Source organism: Schistocerca nitens, chromosome 2 (assembly GCF_023898315.1).
Source record: "Schistocerca nitens isolate TAMUIC-IGC-003100 chromosome 2, iqSchNite1.1, whole genome shotgun sequence".
Classification (NCBI taxonomy): domain Eukaryota; kingdom Metazoa; phylum Arthropoda; class Insecta; order Orthoptera; family Acrididae; genus Schistocerca; species Schistocerca nitens.
In genome coordinates this window covers 595,914,740-595,927,148 of record NC_064615.1, presented here as the reverse complement: position 1 = coordinate 595,927,148, position 12,409 = coordinate 595,914,740, and the positions used below count along the sequence as shown (strand labels likewise).

The window sequence follows — 12,409 nt, the reverse complement described above, 5'->3', positions numbered from 1 at the left end:
TTCTCAGGATATGTTCTGCCTATGTTCGAGAGCCTGCCAGTGAAGCTCCTCCAACCAGACTGTGACGTTCTCCTGTGGGTCAAACGAATCTGTGGCCATTCATGCTGCCATTCTCTGTACATATTCATTTTTCCCTGCTGTATTATTGTGTACAGTTCCTGCAGACTTGAGCAATATGCTATGATAGGTTATGTGAATAATGTAAGCCATCTCCTTTGCAAACTGATTGCATTTCCCTAGTATTCTACCAATAAACTAAAGTCTGCTAAACCTCTAAACACAAATGAGCCTATGTGAACATTCCATTTCATGTCCTTACCCAGTGTTAAACTTAGACCCTTGTATGAGTTTACTGAGTACAGTTGTGGCTCACTGATATTATATTCATAGGATAATATGTGTTTTCATTTTGTGAAATGTATAATACTACATTTCTGAACGTTTAAAGCAAGCTGCCAATTTTCACACAACTGAAATCTTATCAATGTTTGACTGAATATTTCCACAGCTTCATTAAGACTGTACTTTGTTGTAGATAACCGCATAATCTGCAAAAATTCTGAGATTTCTATTAACACTGTCTGCAAGATCATTAAAATACAACATGAACATCATGGACCCAACACACTTTCCTGTGTACATCTGAAGTTACTTCTACATCTTTTGAAGACTCTTCATCCACAATAATATGCTTCATCCTCCCTACCAAGAAATCCTCAATCTGGTCACAAATTTGTGAGATACCTGATATGATTATATTTTTGATAGTAGCTGCAAAACTGAGTCAAATGCTTTTTGGAAATCAAGAAATACTGCATCTAAATGACTGCCTTGGTCCATGGGTTTCAGGAAGTCATGTGAGAAAAGTGTGTGTTGGGTATCACATGATCTATGTTTTCGAAATACATGCTGGTCTTATGGTGGAGGTCATCCTATGTTTGAGCTCAACAACAAAATGGTGTCAAGGATATTGTACAGTAGTTTTGTGGATCACTTCTGCTACCCTTCTTGTACACAAGTGTAAGCAGTGTTTTCTTCCAGCTACTGAGCAGGTTTTTTTGTTTGAGGGGTCTGTGGTGAATTACAGTCAAGAGAGAGGCTAATTCAGGAGCAAATTGGGCATAGAATCTGCTAGGAATTCCATTGGGCCCTGTGGCTTTGTTCAGTTTGAACAATTTCAACTGTTTCTCAATGCCACTCACACCATTTTCTATTTCAATCATATTTTCAGTGGTATGCGGATTAATTTGGGGCAAAACTCCTGGGTTTTCCTTTGTAAAGGAACATTTGGCAACAGTGTTGATTATTTCTGCATTTGCTTTACTACTCTCAATTCCAGTTCCTGCCTTGTCCATGAGTGTGTGGATACTAAGTTTCATGCCACTAACAACATTTACATATGACCAAAATTTCTTTGGGTTTTGAGAAAGATTTTCCAACAATATTCTGCTATGGTACTATCTGGAGGCTTCACACACTGCCCACTTGACTTTCAAGTGTGTTTCATTCAATATCTCCTGATCTATAGCCCTATGCTTTGTTTTATATCTAATCTACAGTAGTAGTGGAACTGTTCTACCTGGTGCATATCTATACACCGGATGGTCAACTACTCTTTTAAACTTGAACCATAGTTACTCTACATGTTCCTGTCCTGAGCTTAAAGTTTCAAGTTTCTCATTCAGATGTGACACTACTGTTTCTTTGTCTAATTTGCTGAATATATAGTTGCCCTTTGTAAGTGGGTACCATTTCCCTGCTGCTGTAACAGTCTCATTGTCAGTGATACTGATTTCAATGTGGACTTTCTAAAGAGGTCAGGTCTGTTTGCTGCAATTAGATGTAATATATTTCCATCATGAGTTGGGTCCTAAACATCTGTTCTAGGTAGTTTTCAGAAAAGGTGCTTAGCAGTGTTTCACAGGATGTCTTGTCACACCCACCACTAACAAATTATTTTTATCACAATTGATTGTTGGACAATTTAAGTGTCCTCCAATGATAACAGTATGATTATGGAACTTATGCAATGCAAAATGAGATTTTCTGTTATGTTCTTGGATACATCAGGAGTTGAGTCCAGCGGGTGACAGGAGAACCCTATTACAAATTTGTGCTCAGGCTTCATACTTTGTCTTGCACAAACAATTTTGCATGTAACTTCAATTTCTGTCATGGTGGATTTGAATTTCTTGTCTACTGTGACAAATACACCATCTTAATTTCCTTATCCTATCAATATATATTACATTTTTTCCTACAGAGTTTACTACTGTCAGTTTCAGGTTTTAACTAGCTTTCCATGCCTTGTATTATGTGAGCCTCAATTCTCTTTAGAAGCACTTCAAACTCTGACACTCTGTTGTGAATGCTTCAGCATTTAACCATTAGCATTTTAATACTCTCACATCCTGGAGGCATTTCTTTGCAACTTATGCTATACTCCTGGGTTTCTAACAACTATTGTTATCTGGATGGATGGAGCACTGCCTAATCTAAAAAACCCTTATATGCACCCCACACACAGTCAGATACTTGGGTAGCTGCCTTTGATGTGTAGTGCACACCTGACACATTTAGGGGGACCCCTCCAAGTCCAGGAACTGACAGCCTAGCTTGTCACAGAACCTTCGAAATTTCTGTTTCAAGCCTTTCGCTTGTTCCAGAACCAGGGGGCTATGATCTATTCTAGAGACAATGCTGCAGATTGTAAGCTTTGCTGAAACTCCATGAACAAGGCTGGTATTAACCTTCTCTGCTAGTTGCTGAAATGATCGAAGTATGACCTCAGAACCCCGACAACAGGTATCATTTGCTCCAATGTGTGTTACAGTCTGCAGATGGTTGCACCCTGTTGCCTCAGTGCTGCTTGAATAACCGCTACAACCTGATGAATGTTGCCTCCAGGCATACACAGTGAGTGCCATTAGTGTTCTTTTCCCTACCTTGCTGCCATTTCCCTATGGGGTAAACCTTGACTCCTTTTAATCTCTATATAGACATTGTTTATATATGAGGCATGAACAAGTTCATATTGCATACATTTGTTTTCTGATGTATGTTCTCATTGTTGTGATGTGCTGTAGCTGTGAATACATTGTTTTACAATAAAGATATAGGTATAATTTCACACACTCTTCAACTTTATGTGCTAAAATATTAGCTTTGAGATTCTACTCTACATATGTTGCTTATCAATACTGTACCAAATATATGGTATTAATATTTATATTCTGTCCATGAAATATGTCTTGACAATTGTACTAAAAGTTTCTGTACTGGTGATCAAGTGTGACAGCAATTTGTGTACATAAGTACCCATTTCTCCCACATAACTGTTAGTGTAAGACAGATATATACCCTGAAATTGTATTGATAATAGAGTAAAATCCTTGTATCTTTATTCTCTGACTGACAGTCAAAACTCTCCCAAAAGTCGTGCACATGTGACTGTTGTGTGAACAAGTGGTAAACATTACAGTGTTTGTTTACTTGGTGCTTCCTTGGTGCTTGGTCCTTCTTCAAATTTACTGAGGTTGTAAGGCCCGCCCAGAAGGAAATTAATAACTTCTTGATTAGTTTCGATCTCACCGAATGATTTCTATATTGGGGATAACTCCATGAATGCTAGAATGTATGCTAAAATAGTTAAACTAACAAACTAGCAAATGGTATTATCTTGTTAATTTTTGTTTATTTAAATTGTTACCATAAAATTCATGTAAAGCATTTCTCTTATTTCACCCAAGTATTACTTGCAAACACATATGATATAAGGTTATCTGGAACTTCACCATGAAAGTAACTTGTATAATGTTTTGGTGTCTGTTCTTTCAGACATGCCCAAAAGAACATACATCACACACTGATATAATTGATATACCTAACTGGGCAATGGATCCACCTTCTTCAGTACAGATGCACAAATAAGTCCAACCTCCTGTGGGACTCTCATTGTAGTGAACGGGAATGTAATAGACAGGGAATGAAGATAGGTGGCACTCGGTGGGAATTTGGATCAGCCATGAGGCATGCTGAGACAGTCTACAAAATTGTGATAACACTGTGTCCCAGATGGTGCAGGGGTTAAAGCACCTGCCTAGTAAGCAGGAGATTCCGGGTTCTAATCCCAGGCTGGTACAAATTTTCACTCATCGCCACTGATTCTGCATAACGTCTCGCTGCAGCTGACAGCAGTGATCTCCTTCAATTTACATACTTTTCCTCATTTAAAATATCAGAGAAAATCTGGTCTTATCACTGTCATGTATTGATGATCACAAATAGGCTAAAGAGTTTCTTGTATGATTACATTTTTTCTTTAAATAATTATCTGAAATGATGCTGAAGCTACCTGTGACATTCTTCATATGTATTATGTAAGTTGGTCAGTCACCAGCCAAAGTGAAATGTTTACATGCTTAACAACACTATAAAATCCTATGCTCACAAAGCAGCACAAGAAATGAGTGAGGAAGTGCAATTATTAAGACCTTATAGTCATAATGACGAGAATTATAGCAAATTTATAGTCATGCTGGTTTAAGTTGCTGTTGCTTCACGTAAATGGTTCATTCATAAGGTTGTAACAGATTCCTCACTTCTCTATTCAGCTAATTTCAGCTGATCAAATGCTGACTCTCCAGTGATCATGAGGTTACAGGGACATTACATTCTATGATTTCTTCAGTACAAACTTAGCATGTGCCTAATATGTAACAATTTACGTGATGTCAGTGTTAGGACGAGGCTATATGAGAATGGTCTATGGCAGCTGATGTGTCAGTAACTTTCAGCTTTCTACAATCACACAGATACCAAGAACCTGTTAATAATAAACACATACAGAACAAAAAACAATAAATTGACTACACTCATTTCTGAAAAACAAGACATACAACTTAATTTCAAGAGGCGGTGAATTTGTTTTTAAGATTAAGACTCCCTCTAAAATTTCTGGATGACACACTTTCCTCCAATATATCCTAAACTTCTACCTACCAACAGAAATTATACTACAGTGGCACTCACCACCTCCATCTATTGCAGTGTTCTAAGTTTCTCTATTAAGCTACCTCACACATCTTCTCTTTTCAGTCCCTCTCCAGGCCCATACAAACCAATTATTCTTTTTTGGTTCCCACTCTTCTATCTCTTTGTACTACCCTCACTGCCAGTTAACTTGCCAGCAGCCATAAAAATCTTAACAACCAATGAAATTCAGTTTAAGAGAAGCCTAAAGGATTTATTGGTGGCCAACTCCTTCTACTCCATTGATGAATTTCTTAGTAAAACCAACTGATTTGTATATAAGTACAACATAACTTCTGCACAATTTCAGTGCAGTAATGTGTTCATTGAAAATTTGTGTGTGTGTGTGTGTGTGTGTGTGTGTGTGTGTGTGTGTGTGTGTGTGTGTGTTAGTATAATCTAACTTCTGCACCATTTCAGTGCAGTAATGTGTTCATTGTAAATAAGTATTACAGTAGTTGTATTACCTTATAAATAAATAAAAAACTTTTTTATTTTAAATTCAGTGCATTAGTATTTGTAAAATTACTCCTAATGTTCATTAAAAAATGACGATCATTCCACTTGGGACCTGTGGAATGGTACATTAGCTTATTTGTTTTAATTGTAAATATTTGTCATGTATTGTTGTTTTTCTGACATGTTCCACATCCTGGAGGACCTCCTCACTACGGATCAATTGGAATGAAAGTAAATCTAATCTAATCTAATCTAACATTATTTTTCTCATTAAAATTTTTTTCTCCCTCATTATCAATTTTCCAGCTATGTCCTCAGTTTGTCTGCCCAGTATATATAACATTGCTTTGCTTAATTCAATCCCATCTACCCTTTCCAGTTCAACACTACAGGTGATCACTCTTGACTCAAGGGTGTTCTTCACAAACAGTTTAATTGTCATCCTTCGCATTGGGCTTTTTCAGTTTTGTGTACAACCTATGTTCATTTTTCCATTTCTCTCAGATAACCGAAGTTTCAGTTTCGTTATAGGATATGAGTCCTTTACAGTGGCTATTTACACTTAACTGCTCCCCTACTAATTGCTAGAAAGTGCCACTTATTCCATACCACATGTCATTTTCTTGAGATGAACCTAAATTTGGAAGCATTGTCAGATCTTTTACGCACAGGACCTCCAATTTCCATCTTCTGCCCTCTACATCCATTTCTGGTTTATTGCCGTCAACCTTTTGGTGTTCTGTGTAGTGTCTGTTACCATAAATATCTTTGTTCCTGCTATGCTACTCTTCCGACTGGTGCCTTGTTTCATTCACAAAATAAGTATGCATACAGGGAAGATGAAAGAACAATACTTTTGCAACAACACAGGAGAAGTACACAGCACATGTAATGTTAGACAGTTGTTAATAGTTAACAGAATCAGAATGGACAGGGAGGAAAGGATGCTGTGAAATTCGATCCATAAAATGTCATGGAATCTACATGACATATAAGTACCGTATTCCGTGACAGTAGAAGATGATGACGACAATGATTAATGTTGAACAATTACCATAAGGAATACATGTCACTATTGAGCAGAAAGTTGTTATTCATTGTCTACTGCGACAACATATAAGAAATCATATCCTGAGTTGGCTACTATGTTTTGAGTTTATTATTCTTACTTAGATCTAATTGGCAGAGACTGCATCTGCTATTAAAAACTAAAAGAAAATAGTTTTGAATTTTGACAAGCATATTTTGTTAAGATACCTAGAGGAAAAATACATTCATTATTCTAGTTTTGTATTACTTCACCTGATACTGTGAATTCTGATCACTGAAGTGAATCGAGGAGATAGTGGGTGTCGACCAGCATCTATTCCACCAACAAGACTTGCTACAACATGAACTTGTTCAAGTCCAACCCACTCCAAATTGTCATCGTAGAAGCCCTTATACGTCAAGATCTGAATAGAAAATCGTAGTCTTTAGCAGTAGCTGAATATACACAAAAACTTTACTATTTGCCTTGAAAAAAATCAATGTAGCAATAAAAGTCACACAAAAAGCACAGTTTCAACAAACAAATTCAGTTTATCATGTCAGATTAGTCAAGCTTTTGATCTGAAATATCTATACTTAGAAGAATATAATTTCTTTCACTGGTATTAACATACAAGTAGTTATACTGTATAGGCCGACTCTATCACTTACACGTTAAAAGAATGGAAGTATGCTCACAATGAGCATTGTTAGCCACATTCTCTTAACCAAATCAAATCAAACAAAACTTAAGTAGTTGCATCATACAAACACACATAATCAAATGTGATTGGATAGATAAAAATCTACTCACTAAGCAGTGGCAGCAGAATATGCATATAAAGGTATTTAAAATATAATCAGGTCTTTTGCAGGAGTTTTTATTATTATATACCTTGCACTGTAATACTTATATTTCAGTTCCATAGATTTCCAATTTCTTATCTTATGGAAAAAAATATATACTTCACATGGAGATTAAGTAATTGACTGTTATGTTCTGCAATCACACAAATGAATATCACATTAGCAGGCATTAATCTGCTGAGACATAAATTCCAAGCATGAAATGCATGGATAGCTCCATTTTTGTATATATTGCTTGATCCACCAGTAAGTATAAAAAAATCATGATTGGTACAAATCAATCAGGTTTTGTAACTGATCTAGACACACACCGGGTCTGAAAAACCCTATAACTTTCATGTTACTTTGTTTAACAATCTACATGTAATTCCTAGACCATGACTATTTGCCAGTATAATTATGTTTCTCTGTTCAGGGTCCTGTGAAGGCATGATGTTTTTCACTGCCAAGTTTTCAGCTGAGAAGTGTTTTTCATTTAACACTGAAGTAGGATTGTTTGTATGAAAAACATTGTTTGACATAGTGTTTCCAGTTGTATAATTTTTGTAACAGTATTACATTCTTGACAATGATCACAACTCACTTTCAAAGGAATACTGATTTCCAGTTCTGAATATCTAAAGTAGAACTGCACACTTGATTTTTAGTGTGTCAATTTATTTTTGCATCACACTGATTATTTTGTCCTTGTTTTTAATGATGTTTAAGAATTTTCTTTCACAGCTTTTAGTTATACACACTTCAAAGGTCCATGAATAGTTATCTGTATTAAGCTTTAAGTTTATTTTACAGCAATTTCTGTGAAACCAGTAACTTGCCACTTTCAAGTGGATTCCTGTTCTGACTTTCTTGATACAATTCTACACTGATCAACACTTTTCACTTCACTTTTAGCAGTCATATTTAAAACTTCTTTTACAACTGGCACCATCTTGTGTACTCATTGCCAATGCAGCTGACAACAGTTTTACGCCAGAGTGGTAGATGTGTGCATTCCTCTAGTGCAGTGAGCACAGTTCTGGTGTAGCAATGCAACCTGTGCCAGAATTACCTTCCTTCTTATGTCCAACAAGAACAACCACCATCACTTGGACAGCACAACAATTGCAGACCACCACAAACAATAAACAACATTGCTGTTAGTACACCAATGGACACAGCAGCAACAGGTGAGACATTGAAGGCTCTTAGTGAACCACTCGTTGAGATCTGCCCCCCCCCCCCCCCTCCCTGCCCCACACAACCCCCAGATACATATGCAGTCAGTATTTGTTCATATCACCCTCCAATGCCATTGTGAGGTTCTCATATCCTCAAACATCATAATATTTACTATTTTTCACATTTTATGCTTATTCTTTAGTTTGGATGCATACTGACTATTGATAGTCATGCAGCTACAAGTGGTTAAACGAATTCCAGCAGTAAAAATAAACTTTGTCTGCTGACAATGTTTTACGTTTGCACTGTGTGTGCTGGGTGAAATATTTGAAACAGTACCAGTGTCAGCAGCATTCTTGAGATACAGATGTGTTAAGATGTGTGTTTCATTATAATTGGGGTGAAATTGCACTCATCTCAAGATTATGTTCAATTTAATCATTTTCACCATAATGAGATTTTCACTCTGCAGCGGAGTGTGCGCTGTTATGAAACTTCCTGGTAGATTAAAACTGTGTGCCCGACCGAGACTCGAACTCGGGACCTTTGCCTTTCGCGGGCAAGAGCACTTGCCCGCGAAAGCAAAGGTCCCGAGTTCGAGTCTCGGTCGGGCACACAGTTTTAATTTGCCAGGAAGTTTCATTTTCACCATATTTACAATATACCTTAGGTTTAAGTGTGAAGAAATTCATTATGTTTAGTAGCACATAAAATTTCTCTGAATTAAAGTACAGTTTGAATCAGTTTTTAGAGAAGGTACAATTCCAATTATTGCTACTGAAGGAACCTGATTAAATGAATGATTGGCCTGTTGGAGAAATGTATGTGCAAAGGAGAAGTGAGGTAGCATTGCCACTAAAATTTGTGCAAAATTACTTTAGGATTGACAACTGTAATGGAAGTATTCGGTGGGGAGCCCATGTGGAAGGCATGGACTGGGATCACTGCAGCCTGTGGCCTTTTCTGTTTTTATAGTTAAGGAAGTTATTGTTACAGATGTCATCTTTATTTGTTACGTGGTACTGAACAAGTTCATCTAAAGTTTTGAGTGGAAAAGATTGATGTCATTCTCTTGGCCAGTTGATTACCATATGAAGTCAACTGAGAGAAATGGTTTGTGTTATATGTCTACCCTGAGACTGAAAAACTTAATGTTCGCTAACTGCTCTCTATGAACAAGGTAATCAATAGAACTGCAGCAGCTTTGACTATAAATAAAACACTGTTGTGAAGATTGGCAAGGATATGTTCAAGAAACAAAAGGAAGCTGGAGAAACATTGAAACTCAAAACTCAGGAAGAAAATGCGGTGTGGATAAGCAGATTACCAACACAGATTTGTTTCCATAGGATGGAATTCATCATCATGTTTATGATTATTATTGCAGAAAGGTACACTCAACACTCAGCAAGTTATTGGTCACACTTAAGGAATAAGAACTTTTTCAATGCAGCACCACATAGCTATTCACTGTTTTACACAACCTAGGCTTTCGCCACTAACATTTATATAGCTAGGGTGACCAGATGCAATTGTTTAAAAAGGAGGACAAACAGCTTCAAAAGGGAGGACAAAGGAAGAAAAAAGAGGACATATCAAACGGGTCAACTGCAGATGAGGATACCACCGTCAGTAGTTAATTGTTACTGGTGGTCAGGTGATGATTCCCAGAGCAATATTTTTTTTTTTATTTTAAATTAAAAACATTGATTGTGGTGACAGTGTGGCATCAATTGTTTTTATATTTACGCGTAGTTTTAAGATTTAACAAAGATGCAAAGACGGCTGCCTAAGCGCCAGTCCTGATGGGCTACTTTCATGTGACTTTGCCAAAGCTGACCGGAGAGGGGTGCGGGGGGGGGGGGGGGGGGGGGGGGTGTTATCCTCATCTGCTGTAGTATTCCCCATCAAACGTATGTTCAAATTTAATAAATGAATTTATTATTTATAGACATAACATACATACATTCCTTAACAATTATTGATACTTCTCGGAGGAACCAATTTTTTGCAGAAGTTTGGGCTTACTTAACAGATAATTGTAAGATGACACACACGAAAATTCTTTTAAATTATATTGGACCATCAACAGACCTTTCACTGATTCAAGGTTTAATCTATTCCTCTTATCAGTTCACAATGTGGTAATTAGAGAAAATATTCCTTCGGAATTATGCCCTGAAATACTGAAAAAGTATTCAGCAACTCTGAGTGACAGTGAACTGACTTACTTTCACAAAAAAATCTTTGCACATTTTTTACTACAAGATAAAGTCCAAAATTCTGGATGATATAAAACCATGACAGTTAATCTGACGAGTTATTTCTTACCTTTATTGAGACTACATTCCAGCTCCACATATCTCACATTCCACTTCCAATTCATTTCTCCCTTTCGTGAAACCCGGATATTTGCAAGAAAGGACATCAGAAAATGTACACTTTCGTTTAGGCATAGCCAAATATTTTACATAACTCACTCGGTTAAAAATTACACTTTCCAGAAATCACACGTGCGCTACAGGAAGCCAAGCCAATACAAAGCGAAGATACGAAACGAAAATTTTAAATAATTGTTATTTGCATTCGCTTATAGGTCAATCAATGATAACATCAACGATCCTGGTGCCACCTACGAACACCGCCTTTGCGCGTGGTTATCACGAAGGCTGTGCCAACAGTTAAAGTATTTAAGAAAAGAGCAACAGAACGGGATGAATTGTAAATTTAACTGTATTATGCTTAAATTTGAGAAAAAGCCAGATACTGTAAAAATCCACCTGGACCCTGGACAAAGAGCTAAAAAGGAGGACGTGTCCGGATTAATCCGGACGTCTGGTCACCCTATCTGTAGCCATAAGCTGTTGATGGAGAGGGAGGACATAGCTGCATGGTGATGTCGATTTTCAAGGAGGATCTGTAGCGCAAGTTGTATGGTGTAGTGGAAAGTGGGTCAGTTGTCAAGCAGGACTAGACAGGGGACAGAACTAAAGGAACATTGGGAATGCCTTCGGGCACAGGGGAAAGACTTATTCTTCTTCAAGCAGGTACTTTGCAAGGTTTTCTCTCAAGCAGTCTCCTACTTCTTAAAACAAAGAATGCAGGAGATTATCAGGAGAAATGAACTGGGAAAACTGCCAAAAATTGTTCTAAATAATGCTCTGTACCATTTACTTGTTGTTGACAAGGCACTTATCATGGCAAAATGAAAGGAGGAGATGACTGATGGGCTTCAGCATCATAATATTGAGTAAGTGACAATCTAAAAAAAAAAAAAAAAATAAAAAAAATAAAAAAAAAAAAGTGGAGCTTATGAAACTAATCTCTCTCCATAAAAATATTTCCACTTACATGAAAATGATGAACTCACAAACACATGTATGAATACTATTGTAAGGCTACCTTACCATTGCCATTTCATCCCAGTAGAGTTAATATAGGTCCAATAAAGGATATGTTGCCAGGAATAATAATAAATTTGCACTCTCCACAGCTGAAGCATTCACAAAAGATGCTGATAAAAAGGAAACAGTCAAACATATGCAGAGCACCATGAAAATACCACGGCACAATCAAGCTATTTTGGAAATTTGAGTGTATGAGATGATTATTCCATTAAAGAACAACAGTGATACTTCAAGTTTCTGTCATAGTGACGACTGTGGTGTCAGTAGAATTTTTCATTATCACCACATAAAAGGAGCCCAAGTGGATTCCACAGCATGTTTGCAGTGCACAGTTTTAATTGTAAGTGGCTACATAACAAAATTATATTGACATAGCTTTCAAAATTTTAACAAGAAAACTTTACAGGCAACTAATTCCACATGAAGCTCATCTCAGGAATTCAGTCTGCATAACA

General features: G+C 36.9%; 1 protein-coding gene across 1 annotated transcript in view; it reads right to left on the bottom strand.

The window, feature by feature from the left end:
- The window catches only part of LOC126236667 (cytoplasmic dynein 2 heavy chain 1), an 873,274-nt gene that overhangs the window by 351,065 nt on the left and 509,800 nt on the right, over positions 1-12,409 (bottom strand). Inside the window, exon 42 of the mRNA XM_049946146.1 lies at positions 6,793-6,944. Coding sequence (XP_049802103.1) covers positions 6,793-6,944 — 152 coding nt within the window. The remainder of the gene's footprint in view (positions 1-6,792; positions 6,945-12,409) is intronic.